The sequence below is a fragment of the Stomoxys calcitrans genome, chromosome 3 (assembly GCF_963082655.1).
Source record: "Stomoxys calcitrans chromosome 3, idStoCalc2.1, whole genome shotgun sequence".
NCBI lineage: Eukaryota > Metazoa > Arthropoda > Insecta > Diptera > Muscidae > Stomoxys > Stomoxys calcitrans.
Genome location: NC_081554.1, coordinates 110590440 through 110607216, shown reverse-complemented (window position 1 = coordinate 110607216; position 16777 = coordinate 110590440). Strand labels below are relative to the sequence as shown.

Genomic DNA, 16777 nt, shown 5'->3' with positions numbered 1-16777 from the left:
GATTTTACAAAACAAATGAAGCAACGTGTTCGATAATGTGTACTCCACTCTGGGTATCTATTGGCTTTGTATTCGTCTTTATTTGATTACATTAAAGTTGGTTTTACTAACGCTTTGTTCTCTTTTTTTTCATGCTCGTACTACTCCGGCCACCTACGCCATCATCCTGGTCTCTATCGCAATCATCCTTATTATTATCTTACCCTACGACATGCAGGAAATCTTAAGCTGCACAATGGCAACAAGTATAATATATCCGAGAGCATGATTAACATGTACACTTGGCATCTTAATCTGACAATACGTCATTTGGTAAAAGCGGACTTTGGCGCTTACAGCTGCTCCAGTGTAAATGCTCTAGGCAAAAGCGAGGCCCGTATTCGTCTACAAGGTACGTTCAAATATCCTTACCTATAAAGATTGTTTGATTGTGTGTTTGTGCAGCGAACACTTTCTTTAACCCCGCGCAACCATCGTAAAGCTACGTACTCCTCAAAATCATATTTGGTCCAGAAAGTTACTTTTTTTACTAAGAAATAAGCATTCTCGTCGCGCCATAAGAAACTCCCAATTGATGCCTTAGAATTGATCCTGTATACGTGTGTGTGTATGTGTGTGGATATTTAGAATATTCTTAGCCTTGGAAGTTATCTAGTGTCATCCATCCATTCTAATCATCTGCGATAAATCAATTGGTATTTCCGATGGTTGGAAGTAGCAGCCAGCTTGCCAAAGGCACTGACAACAGACAATAGTCTACATTGATGGTAGGGGTGGGCGTGAATCGAAGCCAATAAATATTGTGTCTATACGTAAAACGTTAGTCTAAAATGCTTCTTTTTGGTTTGTGTTGAACCAATTCAACGACAAGCCAATAATATCTTTTTATCAGAGTTGTGCAGGACTAACGTTTTTGGCATTCCCCAGTTTGCAAGGAGAAAGCATGAACTGCCGTAGGCCAAGGATATTGCAACCTTGTAATAGAACCATATGCATTTAGCAAATGTTCAATCGCAAGTCGAAAAGATGAGATGGGCGTGGGTGATAATTAACTCGCGAGTTCAGAGAACTTACCAATAAATAAATACTCAAAATTAACTAGTTTACAACATTGCGCTTCCCCAAATTAAATTTTCTAACCTTGAACGACATTTTTACCTCCATTTAAATATATGGATCTTTCTCAACATAGCGAAAAAAATAAAAAATCTTTCACCAAACAAAACGTTTCCTTAAAAAATAGGAAAATTTGTAATATTTAAATTAAGTTCGTGATCTTTGAAATTAGAATTTTTTTTTTCAGTTTTTAGAGACACATGTGCAAAAGGCAACCAAGTGCTACCAAATTAAAGGACCACATTTATGGGCGTAAAAAGAATAATTTATTGATTAAAATTAAAAATAAGTAAAAAGGAGTTAAATTCGGCCGGGCCTACTTTATGCCCCATTGCAGCCATATCGAAATATGTTCCGATTTGGATCAAATAGAAGCTGTATCTAAAAATAAACCGATCTAAACCACATACGACACGGATGTCGAGAAGCCTAACATAAGTCACTGTGTCAAATATTTGTAAAATCTGATTATAAATGTGCCTTTTATGGGGCCAAGAGATCGGTCTTCATGGCAGCTATATCCAAATCTGGACCGATCTGAACAAAATAGAAGGAGAATATCGAAGGACTTAACTTAACTCACTGTCCCAAATTTCGCGACATCGAACAATAAATACACCTTTTATGGACCCGAAACCTTAAATCGAGAGATCAGCTATATTCAAATCTGGACCAAATTGAAGACGGATGTCGAAGGGCCTAACACAACTCACTGTCCAAAATTTCGGCGACATCGGACAATAAATGCGCCTTTTATGGGCCTAAAACTTTAAATCGCGAGATCGGTCCATATGGCAGATATATCCAAATTTGGATCGATCTGGACCAATTTGAAGAAAGATTTCAAAAAGCCAAACACTACTCACTGTCCCAAATTTCAGCAAAATCGGATAGTAAATGTGGCTTTATGGGCCTAAGACCCTAAATCGGCGGATCGGCCTGGACCGATCTAAGCCAACTTGAAAAAGAATGTAGAAGGGCCTAACTTAACTCTTTGTCCCAAATTTTAGCGACATCGAACAACAAAGGCGCCTTTTATGGGCCTTAAACCTTAAATCGCGAGATAGGTCCATATGGCAGATATGTCCAAATTTGGATCGATCAGGGCCAAATTGAAGAAGGATGTCAAAAGCCACACACAACTAACTGTCCCAAATTTCAACAAAATCTAATAATAAATGTGGCTTTTATGGGCCTAAGACCCTAAATCGGAGGATCGGTCTATATGGCAGCTATATTCAAATATCGACCGATCTAAGCCAAATTAAAGAAGAATGTTAAAGGGCCTAACACAACTCACTGTCCCAAATTTCTGCAAAATTGGATAATAAATGTGGCTTTTATGGGCTTTAGACCCTAAATCGGCGCATCGGTCTATATGGCAGCTATATCCAAATCTGGACTGATCTGAGCCAAATAGGAGAAGGATGTCGAAGGGCCTAACATAACTCACTGTCCAAAAATTCAGCAGAATCGGATAATAAATGTGGGTTTTATATGCCTAAGATCCTAAATCGGAGGATCGGTTTACGGGGCTATATCAGGATATAGTCCGATAAAGCCCATCTTCGAACTTAACCTGCTTGTGGACAAAAAATTAATCTGTCTGTAGCATGATTTCAACAGACAGACGGGCGGACATGGCTATATCATCTTAGATTTGTACGCTGATCGAGAATATATATACTTTATAGGATCGAAAATGGTTATTTCGATGTGTTGCAAACGGAATGACAAAATGAATATACCCCCATCCTTCGGTGGTGGGTATAAACATGTGTGAAAGTAATAATCTTAATACAGAATCCGTTCACTTTGGCTCGATATGACTACCCTTTGCCTTGACTATTGCTCTGAGTCGGTCAAAAAACGAGTTGGAAGCTGCACGAGTATACTCTGCCGATTTTGGACAGCTTTCCGTACAATAGCTCTTTTCAGCGCATCCATGGGATAGGGACTGTCATCTGAATACTCAGAAGTCCCTGCGGAATTACCTGGGTCTCCAATTGTTTGTGACGATGCAGGTTGGTATTGGGGTCGATACAAACCAATTGCTTTCGGGAATAAACTTTCAATTGAAATGTAACGTTGCGCTTCAATATGATTGGTGAGATCTGGCCAGGCGCAGCACTAACTTTAGTAAAGAAGGGAGATATTCCTTCTCGACCAATGGCATACGTATGGATACCAAGGATTCTCTCAGATCCCGAATCCATACTTGGGAGACTAAGAGACTGTAATTCCATCAACTGGAAGATTGGTGGATTGAATAAAACTGAATGCGATCGGAGACATGCAGAATTCGAATTAAACTCCGGCTGTCTCGCAGACCTCAACAAGTCAGAAAGAGCTTCTGGATGCTTAAGGAAACTCATCATAACAAGATCGAACGAATTTTGTGAGGATGAACTCCTGGCGCAGCGTTGGTAGACATTTTGAATCCTGGCTATAGTCCGGTTTCTGCAGATTTCCACCATTGTAAGGCCGCCTTGGCGGCGCTAAAGGCCCTTCTGATTGTAGGAGGATTTGATGATGTTCTTACCCAGCGGCAATGGGTGTGTGGAGGTATGATTCGTGACTGGATTTAAACTAATCAAGATTATGGGGAATGGGAGACACATAAACTGTATTCTTGCAAAGAATAGTCTAAAAGGGTTTCTTCTTTCATCGCTAAGCGCTGAATATTCAGTAGTAGACTGCCTTGAAATTAATAAGTCTCATTACTGGATGGCTTCCTCACGATTGAGAGATGCCGCCATCAAGCCTCAAATTGCTGGTTGAAGCAGGTAAAAGCCTCATTGTAGGAAGTGATGCTAATGCACATCACCACATATGGGTAAGTTCGGATATCAACGAAAGGGGTGAACTGCTTATCGAATATTATAAAATGCAGTCTGGCGATTTGAACTAAAGGAAAAACCCAACTTTTATTAACAGTAACAGAAGGTACCTTTGTATCAGAGAATTTCAGCGAAAGGATATGTCATTGGGTAGTGTTGCGCCCACAGCTTCTTTCGTTAGATTAGCTTCAGCCTTGGGGAAAATACTGCAAAAGTGGTCCCTTGGCTAAACAGAAGAAACGCGGGTTTCGACAAACTCCTATGCCCTTTAAGCCAGAAAAAGAAGCGAATACTGCTGAGGATATGCACATAAACCTGAATTTATGTATGTGCTAGTGCCAAACAGCGACCTTCATGGTGGAACCCAGAACTAGTTGATTTAAGGAAGGGTTGCAGACAACTCTTCAACTGGGTGAAGCGCCACACGACTGGGATGCCAACAAGTCTGACCTGAAAAAAAAATTAGGGCGAGCGGGAAAAGGCTCAGAACAAATCTTGGGTGGGATTCTGCAGCTCAGCTTCTTTTGTCTCGTTTAAATCGCCTGGCCCTGATGAAGTATCACCAATTAATATACAATTATCCTATAGTCTAGCTCCCTGCCTTAAGAATGGAGAGATACAAAGGTCATTCTCATATCGAAAGGATGGAAGCCGTACCATACGAAGGCGAAAGATTTTCGTCTTATTAGTCTGTCATTCTTTATGTTGAAAACTCTAGAGAGGTTGGTATCATATCTTAGGCAAAGATTCCTGGAGATCGCCTGCGTCGGCAACAGCATATAGCAAGGTCAAGTCCACTGAAACCGCCTTTCGCGACCTATTCGCATACATAGAGGGATCTCTCGCTGGCAAGGAATATCCAATGGTATCATTTCCTGACATTTAGGGTGCTTTGAATAGTGTAAATTCGTCGTCAATCGTGAAGTTTCTAGTCATCAATACCAGAGAACAGATTGCTATCATTCGCTTTTATAACGCATTCATATTTTCCTTGCATTTGACTTGTCTAAATTCAACAGTAGCAAGTAATGTTGTTGCTTGCAAATGCATTCATTGTTTTCATGATTGCTTCTTTTTACTTTTTTGACAATACCGTTACACTACAAACAATGAAATGAAAGCTCACACACTGCAAATAAGAGATGATCCGCACCATTCGCTCAGTATTCGCTGACATTTTGAGTAGTGTGAAACATGGAGTTTGAAATTTTAGAAACAATTAAAAGTCGCTTAGCCCAACAGCACCGCCTAAAAAAAACAAGTAAAAGCGGACTGAGGTAGGCCGGGCCTTGGGAATCCACCACCATGGATTCTGCTAAAAATTTATATAAAATAATTTTAGTTGTGTGGCATAATGTTATTGTATATAACAAACTTCTGTCAAACCAGCAAAAATTAAAGCTTCAAGGATGATCGAGATACAGGTTTACATAGGAGCTATATCAGGTTATAGACTAATTTAGACCGTACTTGGAACAGTTATTGGAAGTCGCAACAGAACAGCGCATGCAAAATTTCAGCCAAATCGGATAAAAATAACGGCTTATAAAGGCTAAAGAAGTCAATCAGGAGAACGGTTTATATGGGATCCTTATCAGGTTATAGACCGATTTGAATCTTATTTGGCACAGTTGCTGGAAGTCATAGCAGAACACTATTTGCAAAGTTTTAGCCAAATCGGAACAAAATTGCGGCTGCCAGGGGCTCAGCAAATCAAATAGGGAGATCGGTTTACATGGGAGCTATATCAGGTTACAGACCGATTAGAACCGAACTTGGCACAGTTGTTGGAAGTCATAACAGAATACTTCAACCAAAATTTCTGAAAACTCAGACAAAAATTGCGGCTTCCTTAGGTTAAAGAAGTCAAATCAGGAGTTCGGTTTATATGGGAGCTATGTCAGGTTATAGACCGATTAAAAACGTACTTTGCACAGTTGTTGAAATCGGACAAAAATTGCAGCTTCCAGAAGCTCAAGACATCAAAACGGGAGATCGGTTTATATGGGAGCTATATCTAAATTTGAACCGATATAGATATAGCCCATTTGCAATCACCAGTGACCTACATCAATACTAAATATCTGTGCAAAATTTCTGGCGGCTGGCTTTACGCGTTCGGCAGCTTTCGTGATTTCGACGGACGGAAACGGCCAGATCGACAGAACGTCGAGACGACCAAGAATATATATACTTTATTGGGTCTTAGATAAATATTTCGAAGTGTTACAAACGGAATGACTAGATTAGTATACCCCCGTCCTATGGTGGTGTGTATAAAAAGTACCGAGCCATATGGTGCTCAAAAGAAAGGTATTCGGGAGTTGAACACGAATATGATACTAAAAATTTGGTCCAATTTCCTGGGGTCGCTATAAGACTTAAATCTCTCCAAAAGTACGCCTAAAATCAAAAGTAGACGTATCGGGACAATATAAGACGCTACTGCCCCCAAATGGGCATTTTGGATGATCATGTCAATGTCGGACTCAAATGAATGGTATTCGGGAGTAGATGAAGAATATGACTTTAAAAAACTAGTCGTCACACTAATTAATAGCGATGGCTCTTCTATGCTCACAAGCAGACCGAGAAAGCGATCAGGTGCAAGACGATGGAGACAGAGGAGTATATACCGGCAGCATAATCGGGCGAAAGTGCAGGATGCAGGAAGGGATAGATCTGGCATTCCAAGCACATCTACGGAAGCTGGAAAAAGAATCAGATCTCCCGAAGAGCATAACACTGCTAAAACACTGAAAAAAGAAAAAAAGCTCCCCGCTTTCAAGTACTCTGGAAAAACCAAGCCAGATATCCCCCAATGGAGACTCCAGACAGTGTCTTGCAAGGGTAGACAAAGTTGGAACAGAAACGATGGAAGCGCGCATGGCCCCTGAGTTTTCATGAAGGACTGTGACTTCGAATAGGAGGCCACCGCCATCACGGAAGGGGAAGATGGTCACAACAGTGCCAAGGAAGCAAAACAGAGATGAGATGACTTATGCAGTCACCAATATTGCCTGTGCATCCGGTAGGATTCCACCAGATTATCGGTCCCAAGAGGAGAATTTGGTTAACGATCGGATTTTTGATCATGTGTGGAACACTGTAGAGGGTCCACCCATACAAATGATGAGATGCGTGTTTAGAGGGGGCATCTTTACGCTGCGTTTCGTATCGGAGGAATGTATTGTTACCGTCAAACAGCTCATCAAGGGTACTCACGCTCCCTAGGGGGGGGCGCAAATCTCGACCTGGTGAGAAAGACGCATATCCCCCCGTCTTCATCATGGGATGGGGCAGTAAATTTGCGGCGGAACGCAAAGACTAGGAGAAGCAAAGATTCTAATACTAAAATATAAGGCAGTGCAGTGGCGAGAGACCCAACACAGCTTAACAAACAGGATCCCGACGACGGACCCATCACCGACTTAATGATTCGGAATACTGGGATAGCTAAAGATCCTAATATTGGAACATTAGGCAGCTCAACGACAGGAGTATCAATGCAACCCAACAAACTGGGAGCTGTTACCATCACCTACTCCCAAGAAGACCATTTACTTAAGATTTGGAAGGCTAAGATAGGCAAAGATCCTAATATTGAAACACCAGGCAGAACAGGGAATGGAGACCCAATAAAGCTTTACGAACAGGGACCCGACGATGGAACCATTACCGACTTTATAAAAAGTCGGAAGACTAGACTAGGCAATGAACCTAAAACGATGACATCAGGCAGTGCAGTGACAGCAAAGTCAATGCAGTCTAAAGAACAGGGACCAGACGATGAGATCATCACCGACTCCAAGGATGCCCATTTACTGGAGGACCAATGATTGAGATAATCCAGACAAACCTCTCCCGGAGCGAGATTGCTACACACGCTCTGATGGAGAAAATCAGCAAGGGCAAGATTCATATTACCTTAATTCAGGAGCCATGGACGACCCGGAACAAAGTTTCTGGATTGAACCATATCAACTACCAATTATTCTATGCTAACATTAGTACTCGACCAGAGTTGTCAACGTCGAATGCAACAGTGGTGAGACAGGGAGTCGGTAGAGCATACCTGGCATCACTTTATCTGCCTTTCGACTCTCCGACACCGCTACCCACGTCGGATCTGTAACAGCTGGTGAGGAAAGCAAAACAGACAGGAAACGAGGTACTAATAAGGTGCGATGCGAACTCTCACCACATTTCGTGGGGTAGTACCAACACTAATAAGCGGGACCAAGCCCTGACAGAGTTCTTGAATACTAACTACCTAATAACAGTCAATATTGGTAACACCGCTACCTTTGTTAATAGGATTTGGGAGGAGGTATTACATGTGACGATATGTTCGGAAAATCTAATCGATGAGGTTAAGGAGTGGAGGGTCTCCATGGAACAATCTTTCTCTAACCATCGCTACATTAGGTTTGGAATAGCACGGCCAGAGCCGATTCCAATAAGCTTCCGGAACATGTTGAAAACCAACTGAACAAAATTCGGAAGGCTACTCAGAATAAGACTTGGGCAAGATAATTTGGATTGTCCAAGCATAGAAGAGATTGACGAAAATGTCAACAGGATTACGACTGCACTGGTGGGGTCTTTCGGAGATAATTGTCCGCTTCGGGAAAGAAATCAGCCCAAGATAAACCTTGGATGACCGGGGAGATTCGCAATATTGGGAAAGAAGTCCGCAGACTTTTTAAGAGAGCACGTCGTAAAAAAGTTTAAGTTTATTGGGATGTGTATTACACACTGCTCAAAGACTACAATAAGGTTACCATAGATGCAAAGCGTGTCTCCTGGAAGCTTTTCTGCGAACATCTCGATAGCGTTAATGACGCCGCCAAGATATTGTAAAAATATTTCTGTCAAAAACCCATATCCAAACTGAAACTTCAGTACACGACATGGGAGTGAGAGCAGAGACAACGGAGTGAGAGCAGAGACAACGGAGGCTTTTGATGAAAACCCATTTCCCACAGGATACGAAGGGACTCACGGAGACATCCGAATCTTGGAATAATGACGTTGATCGAAGGTTTATAATTACGGAATTTATGGTGAAGGAATCCTTGAGGAGCTTCAAGCCATTTAAGTCATCCGGACCCGATGGAATATTTTCGGCGTTATTACAGAAAGAGACACTATCTGGCGCCTCGTCTTCACAACGAGCCTAGGACTTGCAAATACTCCGAAAGCCTGGCAGGAGGCAAGGGTGGTGTTTATACCCAAGCCCGGCAAGGCAAGTTATGCGATACCAAATGCCTGCAGACCCATAAGCCTTACATCTTTTCTACTCAAAACCATGGAACGTATTGTGGACACCATGATAAAGAGTAGGACATTCAGCGAACTGAGATACAAACAGCATGCCTATCTCAAGGGAAGGTCGGTGGAGACTGCCCTGCACGAGGTTGTACATAAAATAGAAGAATCCTTCGAGGGCAAAACGAACACATTGGCGGTATGCGTTGACATCAAGGGGGCTTTTACTGCGGAACGACACTGTTATCCAATCCTTGGACCAGTTCCGGGTGGACCCGGTCCTTAGAGACTGGATAAACCATATGCTAAGGAACAGTCGTATAAACTGTGTGTCTCAAGGCATAAATATAAGGGAGAAAGTGGCACAGGGCACGCCACAGGGGGGTAATGATCCGAACGAGCTATGCAGAAGGGTCGACAGGGTCTTGCATATGGCATATGACAAGGCTAGACCAAGAGGTCTCAATGAAATATGCCTGTTCACTGAATTAAAAGTGTCACATTCAGGAGCGTACTAAGAACGCTCATAGATGTTGGGCACTATGTAGACGGGCCGTAGGCCCGAAATGGGGCCTGAATCCTAGGATAGTCCACTGACTCTAAAGGAGCGTGATAAGACCAATACTTACTTACGCCTCAGTAGTTTAGTGGACTGCTATGGAGAAAAAGTTCAACATAAGGACCATACAACAGGTTTAGAGAACATGCGGTATAATCAAGGCGACGATAGGAAACCTGGAAGGAAGGGAAGAGTTTTCCGATCGGATACCTGAGATGAACCTTGAAGTCGAGTGCGAGGCACTGCTGCCATCGGCACAGTCTTGGATTGAAGGAACCCTAATATTGCCATCTGGAAGATCATGTTACACGGATGGATCAAAGCTAGAGAATTCAGTCCTCTGGGGGGTTTACATTGAGAACCCAGGGACTGACATCTGTTTCTCCGTCCTGCAGGCGGAGATCCGGTCGATCACGGAATGCGTAAAGTGATGCTAACTCGAGGACGTGGAGTGTCAACATCTTTACAGACAGTAACATTGCCATAAGGGCAATAAGAAATAGGACGGTAGGTCACGAACCGTCTTGCAGTGTAAAAAGCAAGAAGGAGATCTGTGTAGCTGTTGGTATCATAATGGGACACATAAGACTACGAGCTCACTTATGTAAAATCGGTGCGGCAAGTGATAGCATATGTAGGGAATGCGGGGAAGATGGTGAGACGTTGGAGCATTTCCTTTGTCATTGTCCGGCTTTCGCGTCCAACAGATGCCGGCACTAAGGTGGAGACACAATACCATACATGAACCAACTTAGGGGAGTGGTATTGAAAACAATTAAGGATTTTGTAAGTAGCACAGAATTCCTAACTTAAAATTTTTTAGAGGTTACTTTATAGTTTTTAGAACGCACAACAAGCCGATTACTGGCTTAAGTGTATGTCCATAGTGGCATGGGGCGGATTAATATCAGTTCCCTCCCTTCAACCTAACCTAACCTAAAAATGAGTCCCAGAATTGGACTCGCTTAACCAGTCCCCAGATCGTTATATCAGCTGATCGTGACTATATGGGGTTCAAATGAAATGCATTTGAGAGTAGATTACGGATATGAAACTAAAATTAGTGTCCATCTACCTGGGTGGCGCTCTTAGTCCTTAAATTACTGCAAGTAGGATAACTGACCAATCATGACTATGTTGGGATCAAGTGATATATGTTTTTGGTCGAGTCCGAACCTAACATACAAACCTACACAATGTGAAATTTTCACAGATTTTGTAGGTTGGTCTGAAAGGAGCAATCTTATATATAACAAGTAAAAAGGCGTTAAGTTCGGCCGGGCCGAACTTTGGATACCCACCACCTCGGGTATATATGTAAACCACCTTTCATCGAAATTCGGTGAAAATTTCATACCTTATACTCATGTACCTCATACCGATCTGAACTATATACGACACGGATGTCGAAAAGCCGAACATAAGTCACTGTGTAAAATTTCAGTGAAATCGGATTATAAATGCGCTTTTATGGGGCCAAGACTTTACATCGAGATATCGGTCTACATGGCAGCTATATCCGAATCTGGACCGATTTGGGCCAAGTTGCATAAACATGTCGAAGAGCCTAACACAAAGCACTGTCCCAAACTTCGGCGAAATCGGACAAAAAAAAAACCTCTTTTATGGGCCCTAAACCTTAAATCGTGAGATCGGTCTATATGGCAGCTATATTCAAATCTGGACCGATCAGGGCAAAATTGAAGAAGGACGTCGAAAAGCCTAACCAAACCACTTGTCTCAAATTTCAGCGACATCGGACAATAAATGCGTCTTTTATGGCCCCAAAACCTAAAACCTAGACATCGGTCTATATGGCAGCTATATCCAAATCTGGACCGATCTGTGCGATATTGCAGAAGTATGTCAAGGGACTTAACATAACTCACTGTCCCAAATTTCGGCGACATCGGACAATGAATGAGCATTTTATGGGCCCAAAACCATAAATCAAGAAATCGGTCTATATGGCAGCTATATCCAAATCTGAACCGATCTGGACCAAATTGAATATGTCAATGGGCCTAACACAACTCACTGTCCCGAATTTCAGCAAAATCGGATAATGAATGTGGCTTTTATGGGCCTTACACCATAAATCGGAGGATCGATCTATATGGCAGCTATATCCAAATCTGTACCGATCTGAGCCAAATTAACGAAGGATGTCGATGGGCCTTACACAATTCACTGTTCCGAATTTCATCAAAATGGGATAATAAATGTGGCTTCTGTCGGCCTAAGACCCTAAACCGGAGGATCGGTCTATATGGCTGCTATATCCAAATCTGAACCGATCTGAACCAATTTAATGAAGGACGTCGAAGTGCCTAAGACAACTCAATGTCCCAAATTTCAGCGAAATCGGATAATAAATGTGGCTTTTATGGGCCTAAGGCCCTAAATCGAAGGATCGGTCTATATGGCAGCTATATCCAAATCTCGACCGATCTGGGCCAAATTGACGAAGGATGTCGAGGGGCCTAGCACAACTCACTGCCCCAAATTTCAACAAAATCGGATAATAAATGTGGCTTTTATGGGCCTAAGACCTTAAATCGCCGGATCGGTCTATATGGGGGCTATATCAAGATATAGTCCGATATAGCCCATCTTCGAAATTAAACTGCTTAAGGACAAAAAAAATCTGTTCAAAATTTCAGCTCAATATCTCTATTTTTAAAGACTGTAGCGTGATTTCAACAGACAGACGGACAGACTAGATCGTCTTAAATTTTTACTCTGATCAAGAATATATATACTTTATAGGGCCGGAAATGGATATTTTGATGTGTTGCAAACGGAATGACAAAATGAATGTACCCCCATCCTTCGGCGGTGGGTATAAAAATAAATTTGTGTTTGTTTATAGATTTGTTTGTTTGTATGTTTGTGTGTTCCTTATAGACTCAGAAACGGCTGAAACGATTTTCTTGAAATTTTCACAGAAGGTGCATGGGTGAAAATAGGGTACTACATTTTTTGATATCTGAAGGGGGGCGGACCCTCCCCCTTACCCTAATTTTCAGAAACGCCAGATCTCGGAGATGGGTAGTGCGATTTAAGCGAAATTTTGTGTGCTCTCATATAGTACCCTAAAAATAAAAATTTGGTATCCAAATTTCGGATGAGGTACCTAGGGGGGCTGCCCTACCCTAAAACCTACCAAACACATATTAAGACCAATCACGACAATATGGGATTCAAAGGTATTTAGGATAAGAAAACGCATCTGATATCCACTTGTCGGACCAAGTGCTAGGGGGACAACCCCAACCCCCAAAACACCCACAAATCGGACATATTTACCGACCATAGCAATATGGGACTCAAATGAAAGGTATTTTGCGAGTAGAATACGAATCTGATATCCAAATATGGGACCACGTTTCTGGGGGTCCACCCCTTTCCCAAAACACCCCCCAAACTGGACTTTATTACTGACATGGGGATATGGGGCTTAAATAAAAGGTATTTGAATGTAGAATACGAATATGGGATCAAGAGTTTGGGGGGCCGCCTTTCCCCAAAAACATCCCCCAAAGGGGACATTAACGACCACAGCAATATGGGGTTCAAATGATAGGTCTTTTGGAGTAAAGCACGAATTTGATATCAATATTCGGGAAAAGTGTCTATGGGGTCACCCCACCCCCACAACACCACCCAAACCACCCAAATAGTAAGTATTTTCTGAGTATTGCAATATGAGGTTAAAGTAAGAAGGTTTTTGAAAAGAAACACGAATCCGATATATATTTTCAAGTCCAACTCACTGAGTGGCCGTCCATTCCCCAAAACACCCCCTAAGCCGGTCATGTTTGCCGACTATGGAAATGTGGGGCTGAAATTAAAAGTATATGGGAGTAGACTACGTATCTGATATAAACATTAGGGGCCGACTGTCTAGCGGACGTTCCACCACCATAACAACCCCAAAACAAGACGTATTTGCTCACCAACACAATTTGGGTCTTAAAGAGAGTGGAAGTAAATATTCATAGTTTTTAGGGCCAATACCCCAAACCGGTCATATTTGCTGACTTTTGCAATTTGAGGAGTTTTAGTGAGATTAGAAAACAATGGAACAATGGCAATATGGGGATCAAATATGTGATATATATATATATATATATATATATATATATATATATATATATATATATATATATATGAGAATAGAGTGCGTTGCTAATATATTTTCCGGGCTTAATGTTTGGGGGACCACCCCCAAAAATTTCAACCATGCCAATATGTGGCTCAAATAAAAGGTATTTGAGATAAGAAAACGAATTTGATTACCTATTTTGGGGCCATGTGTTTGGGGGATGCCTCATCCTGTAAACTCCTCTTAAGCCAATGGCAATATGGGGTTTAAATAAATGGTATTTGACAGAAAAGCACGATGCTGATATTTTTTCAGGGCCACCTGGGGGACCGCCTCTCCCCCCAAAAAAAACACCACTAAATCAGACATCATGAGAATATCGGGCTGAAATAAGGTATTTTAAGAATGGAGTACACCTTACATCCAAACTTTAATTCGTAGACCAATAAAGATCAAATGGGATTCAGATAAAGGCACTTATATTGTTAAACTGTTAGTCAAGCGATATACTATTTTCGTAGCATGGTATTTCGCTAAAAGATCTTTAATTGTCAAAAATTAATATTCCAAGGAAACTTTTGTTCCATATAAAGTAAAAGAAGGCGCAGCGGAGAGCGCCCGGGTCAGCTAGTAGACTATATAATTTGTTGATATCGAAAGGAGGCGGACCCTCCTCTAGAAGCCGACCACCCCAAAAGATACTCCAAAATATGACAATATGTTACCATGTTAATATGGGGTCGAAGGGAAACGAATTTGGTATCCGCTTCTGGGGCCAAACGCCTGGGTGTCCCCCACACTCCCAAACAGGACATACATACTCGGGGGTGGGGCGTTCTCGCAGACTCTTGTCACCAGAATTGGATACCAAATCCGTGTTCCACTTCCAAACACCTTTCTTTCGAACTCCATATTGCTAATATCGAAAAATATAGCTGGCTTGTGGGGTGGTTTGGGGGCGGAGTGGCCACCAATATATTTGACCCTGAAAATAGATACCAGTTTCGTGTTCTACTTCCAAATGCCTTTCATTTGAGTCCCATATTGCAATGTTGGCTCTGGGTGCCTGTTTTAAAGGCATTTTTGGGGATGGGGGCCTCCATATACTTTGTATCTAGTTATAGACCGAATTGGATCGTACTTAGCGCAGTTGTTGAGAGTCATAACAGAACACTGTATGCATAATTTCAGCCAAATCGGGAAAAAAAATCGCGGCTTGTAAGGGCTCAAAAAGGTAAATCGGGATATCGGTTAATATGGGAGCTATATCATGTTCTTGACCCATTTGAACCGTACTTAGCACAATGGTTGGAAGTCACAACAGAACACCCGATTGTTCAGATTTAGATATAGCTCCCATATAAACCGATACCCCGATTTGACTTCCTGAGCTTCTGGAAGCCCAAACTTTGGCCGATTCAGCTGAAATTTTGCATGTGGTCTTCTGATATGACTTCCAACAACTGTGTCAAGTACGTACAAATCGGTCTATAACCTCATATAGTTTCCATATAAACCGCCTACGGTCCAAATCAGTTTATAACCAGATATTGGTCACATATAAACCGGTCTCTCGATCATTCTTGTTCGGTTCCTAGAAGCTTTAATTGTTACTGGTTTGACAGAAGTTTGGTTTGTAAAATAAAATTATGCCCTTCAACAAAATTTATTTTGTATAAATTTTTAATTAAATCCATGGTAGTAGGTTCCCAGGATCGACCCAGCCGAACTTAGCACGCTTTTACTTGTTTAAATATATGTTCGTTTTCTTCATTCTTTTTGAACAGTGTTAGATCATTATACAGCCGTGGGCATTTGTAGAACAATGGTGTTTGCAACGATGATGTATGCACTCGTTGTATTCTGAAGTCTCCTATTTTTTTCTAAGGTTATACGGTTGCACTTTGCCTATATACTGTAAATTTTCTGGTAAATAGTCTGGCGCTTCGCCTATTTGTATTTTTCCGATTAGTTTGATTGTGTTGAGGGTAAGTCTTTGTTTGATGTTGAGGCAGTCGAGTGTCTCTAACATTGTGTTCACTGATGTATATTTGCTGCATTTTAATATTGTTCGCATAGCTAGATTTTGTAGTTTTTGCAGTCTTGTATATAAATTGCATATGCTGTATATAAACTAGTTGATACGTATTCGAAGTGTGGTTTGATTATGGTATGGTATATATGTTAATCGCTGTTAATGTATTGAGATTTTGCCTGATTCTTTTAAAAATCCAATTATTATTTCAAAATAGTATTCACTATTTGTATTTAATTCAATTGCCTTTGTTTTTCTTTCTCGTTGTTGTTCATTTTTAACCATTCATTAATATTACGTAAATCATTGTTAATTCTATTTCTACATTCCGTGTCCGATACTCCCTCCGCGAAGATCAGTGTATCATCTGCGTTCATTACGATTTCACCATATATATTAATAGGCGAACAGGTACACTGAATTTGAAGCACCGTAGAGTGAAGCAGGGAGTTCCCCAAGGCGGGGTGATATCTCCGGCACTGTTAAACCTCTACCTATCCTCAATTCCACTCCCTCCAGACGGCATAGAGGCACATTGTTAATATCAACGAACTTGCCTCATATTTCGCTGCAAGAAATCTGGAGATATCTGCCACCAAATCTTCAACCACATTGTTCACTACAAATACGCATGAGGTGAATACCGAGCTGACTGTGATGGTCGATGGAGCTCCCATTTCTGTGCGACCAAACCTTGGCTTTGCTAGGCCAAGAATTCCAACATGCGTACCGTCGCAAAATTGACTGACCTCTCCCTTTAAGAAGATCTTCACCTTTGTGAGCTTGAGCAAGTCCATCTCTCTCAACAGGTCGAGCATTGCGCCCTCCCAGGGAGCATGGATACCTCC

General features: G+C 41.6%; 1 protein-coding gene across 1 annotated transcript in view; it reads left to right on the top strand.

The window, feature by feature from the left end:
* The window catches only part of LOC106092176 (lachesin), a 318974-nt gene that overhangs the window by 233813 nt on the left and 68384 nt on the right, over positions 1–16777 (top strand). Inside the window, exon 7 of the mRNA XM_059365183.1 lies at positions 218–391. Coding sequence (XP_059221166.1) covers positions 218–391 — 174 coding nt within the window. The remainder of the gene's footprint in view (positions 1–217; positions 392–16777) is intronic.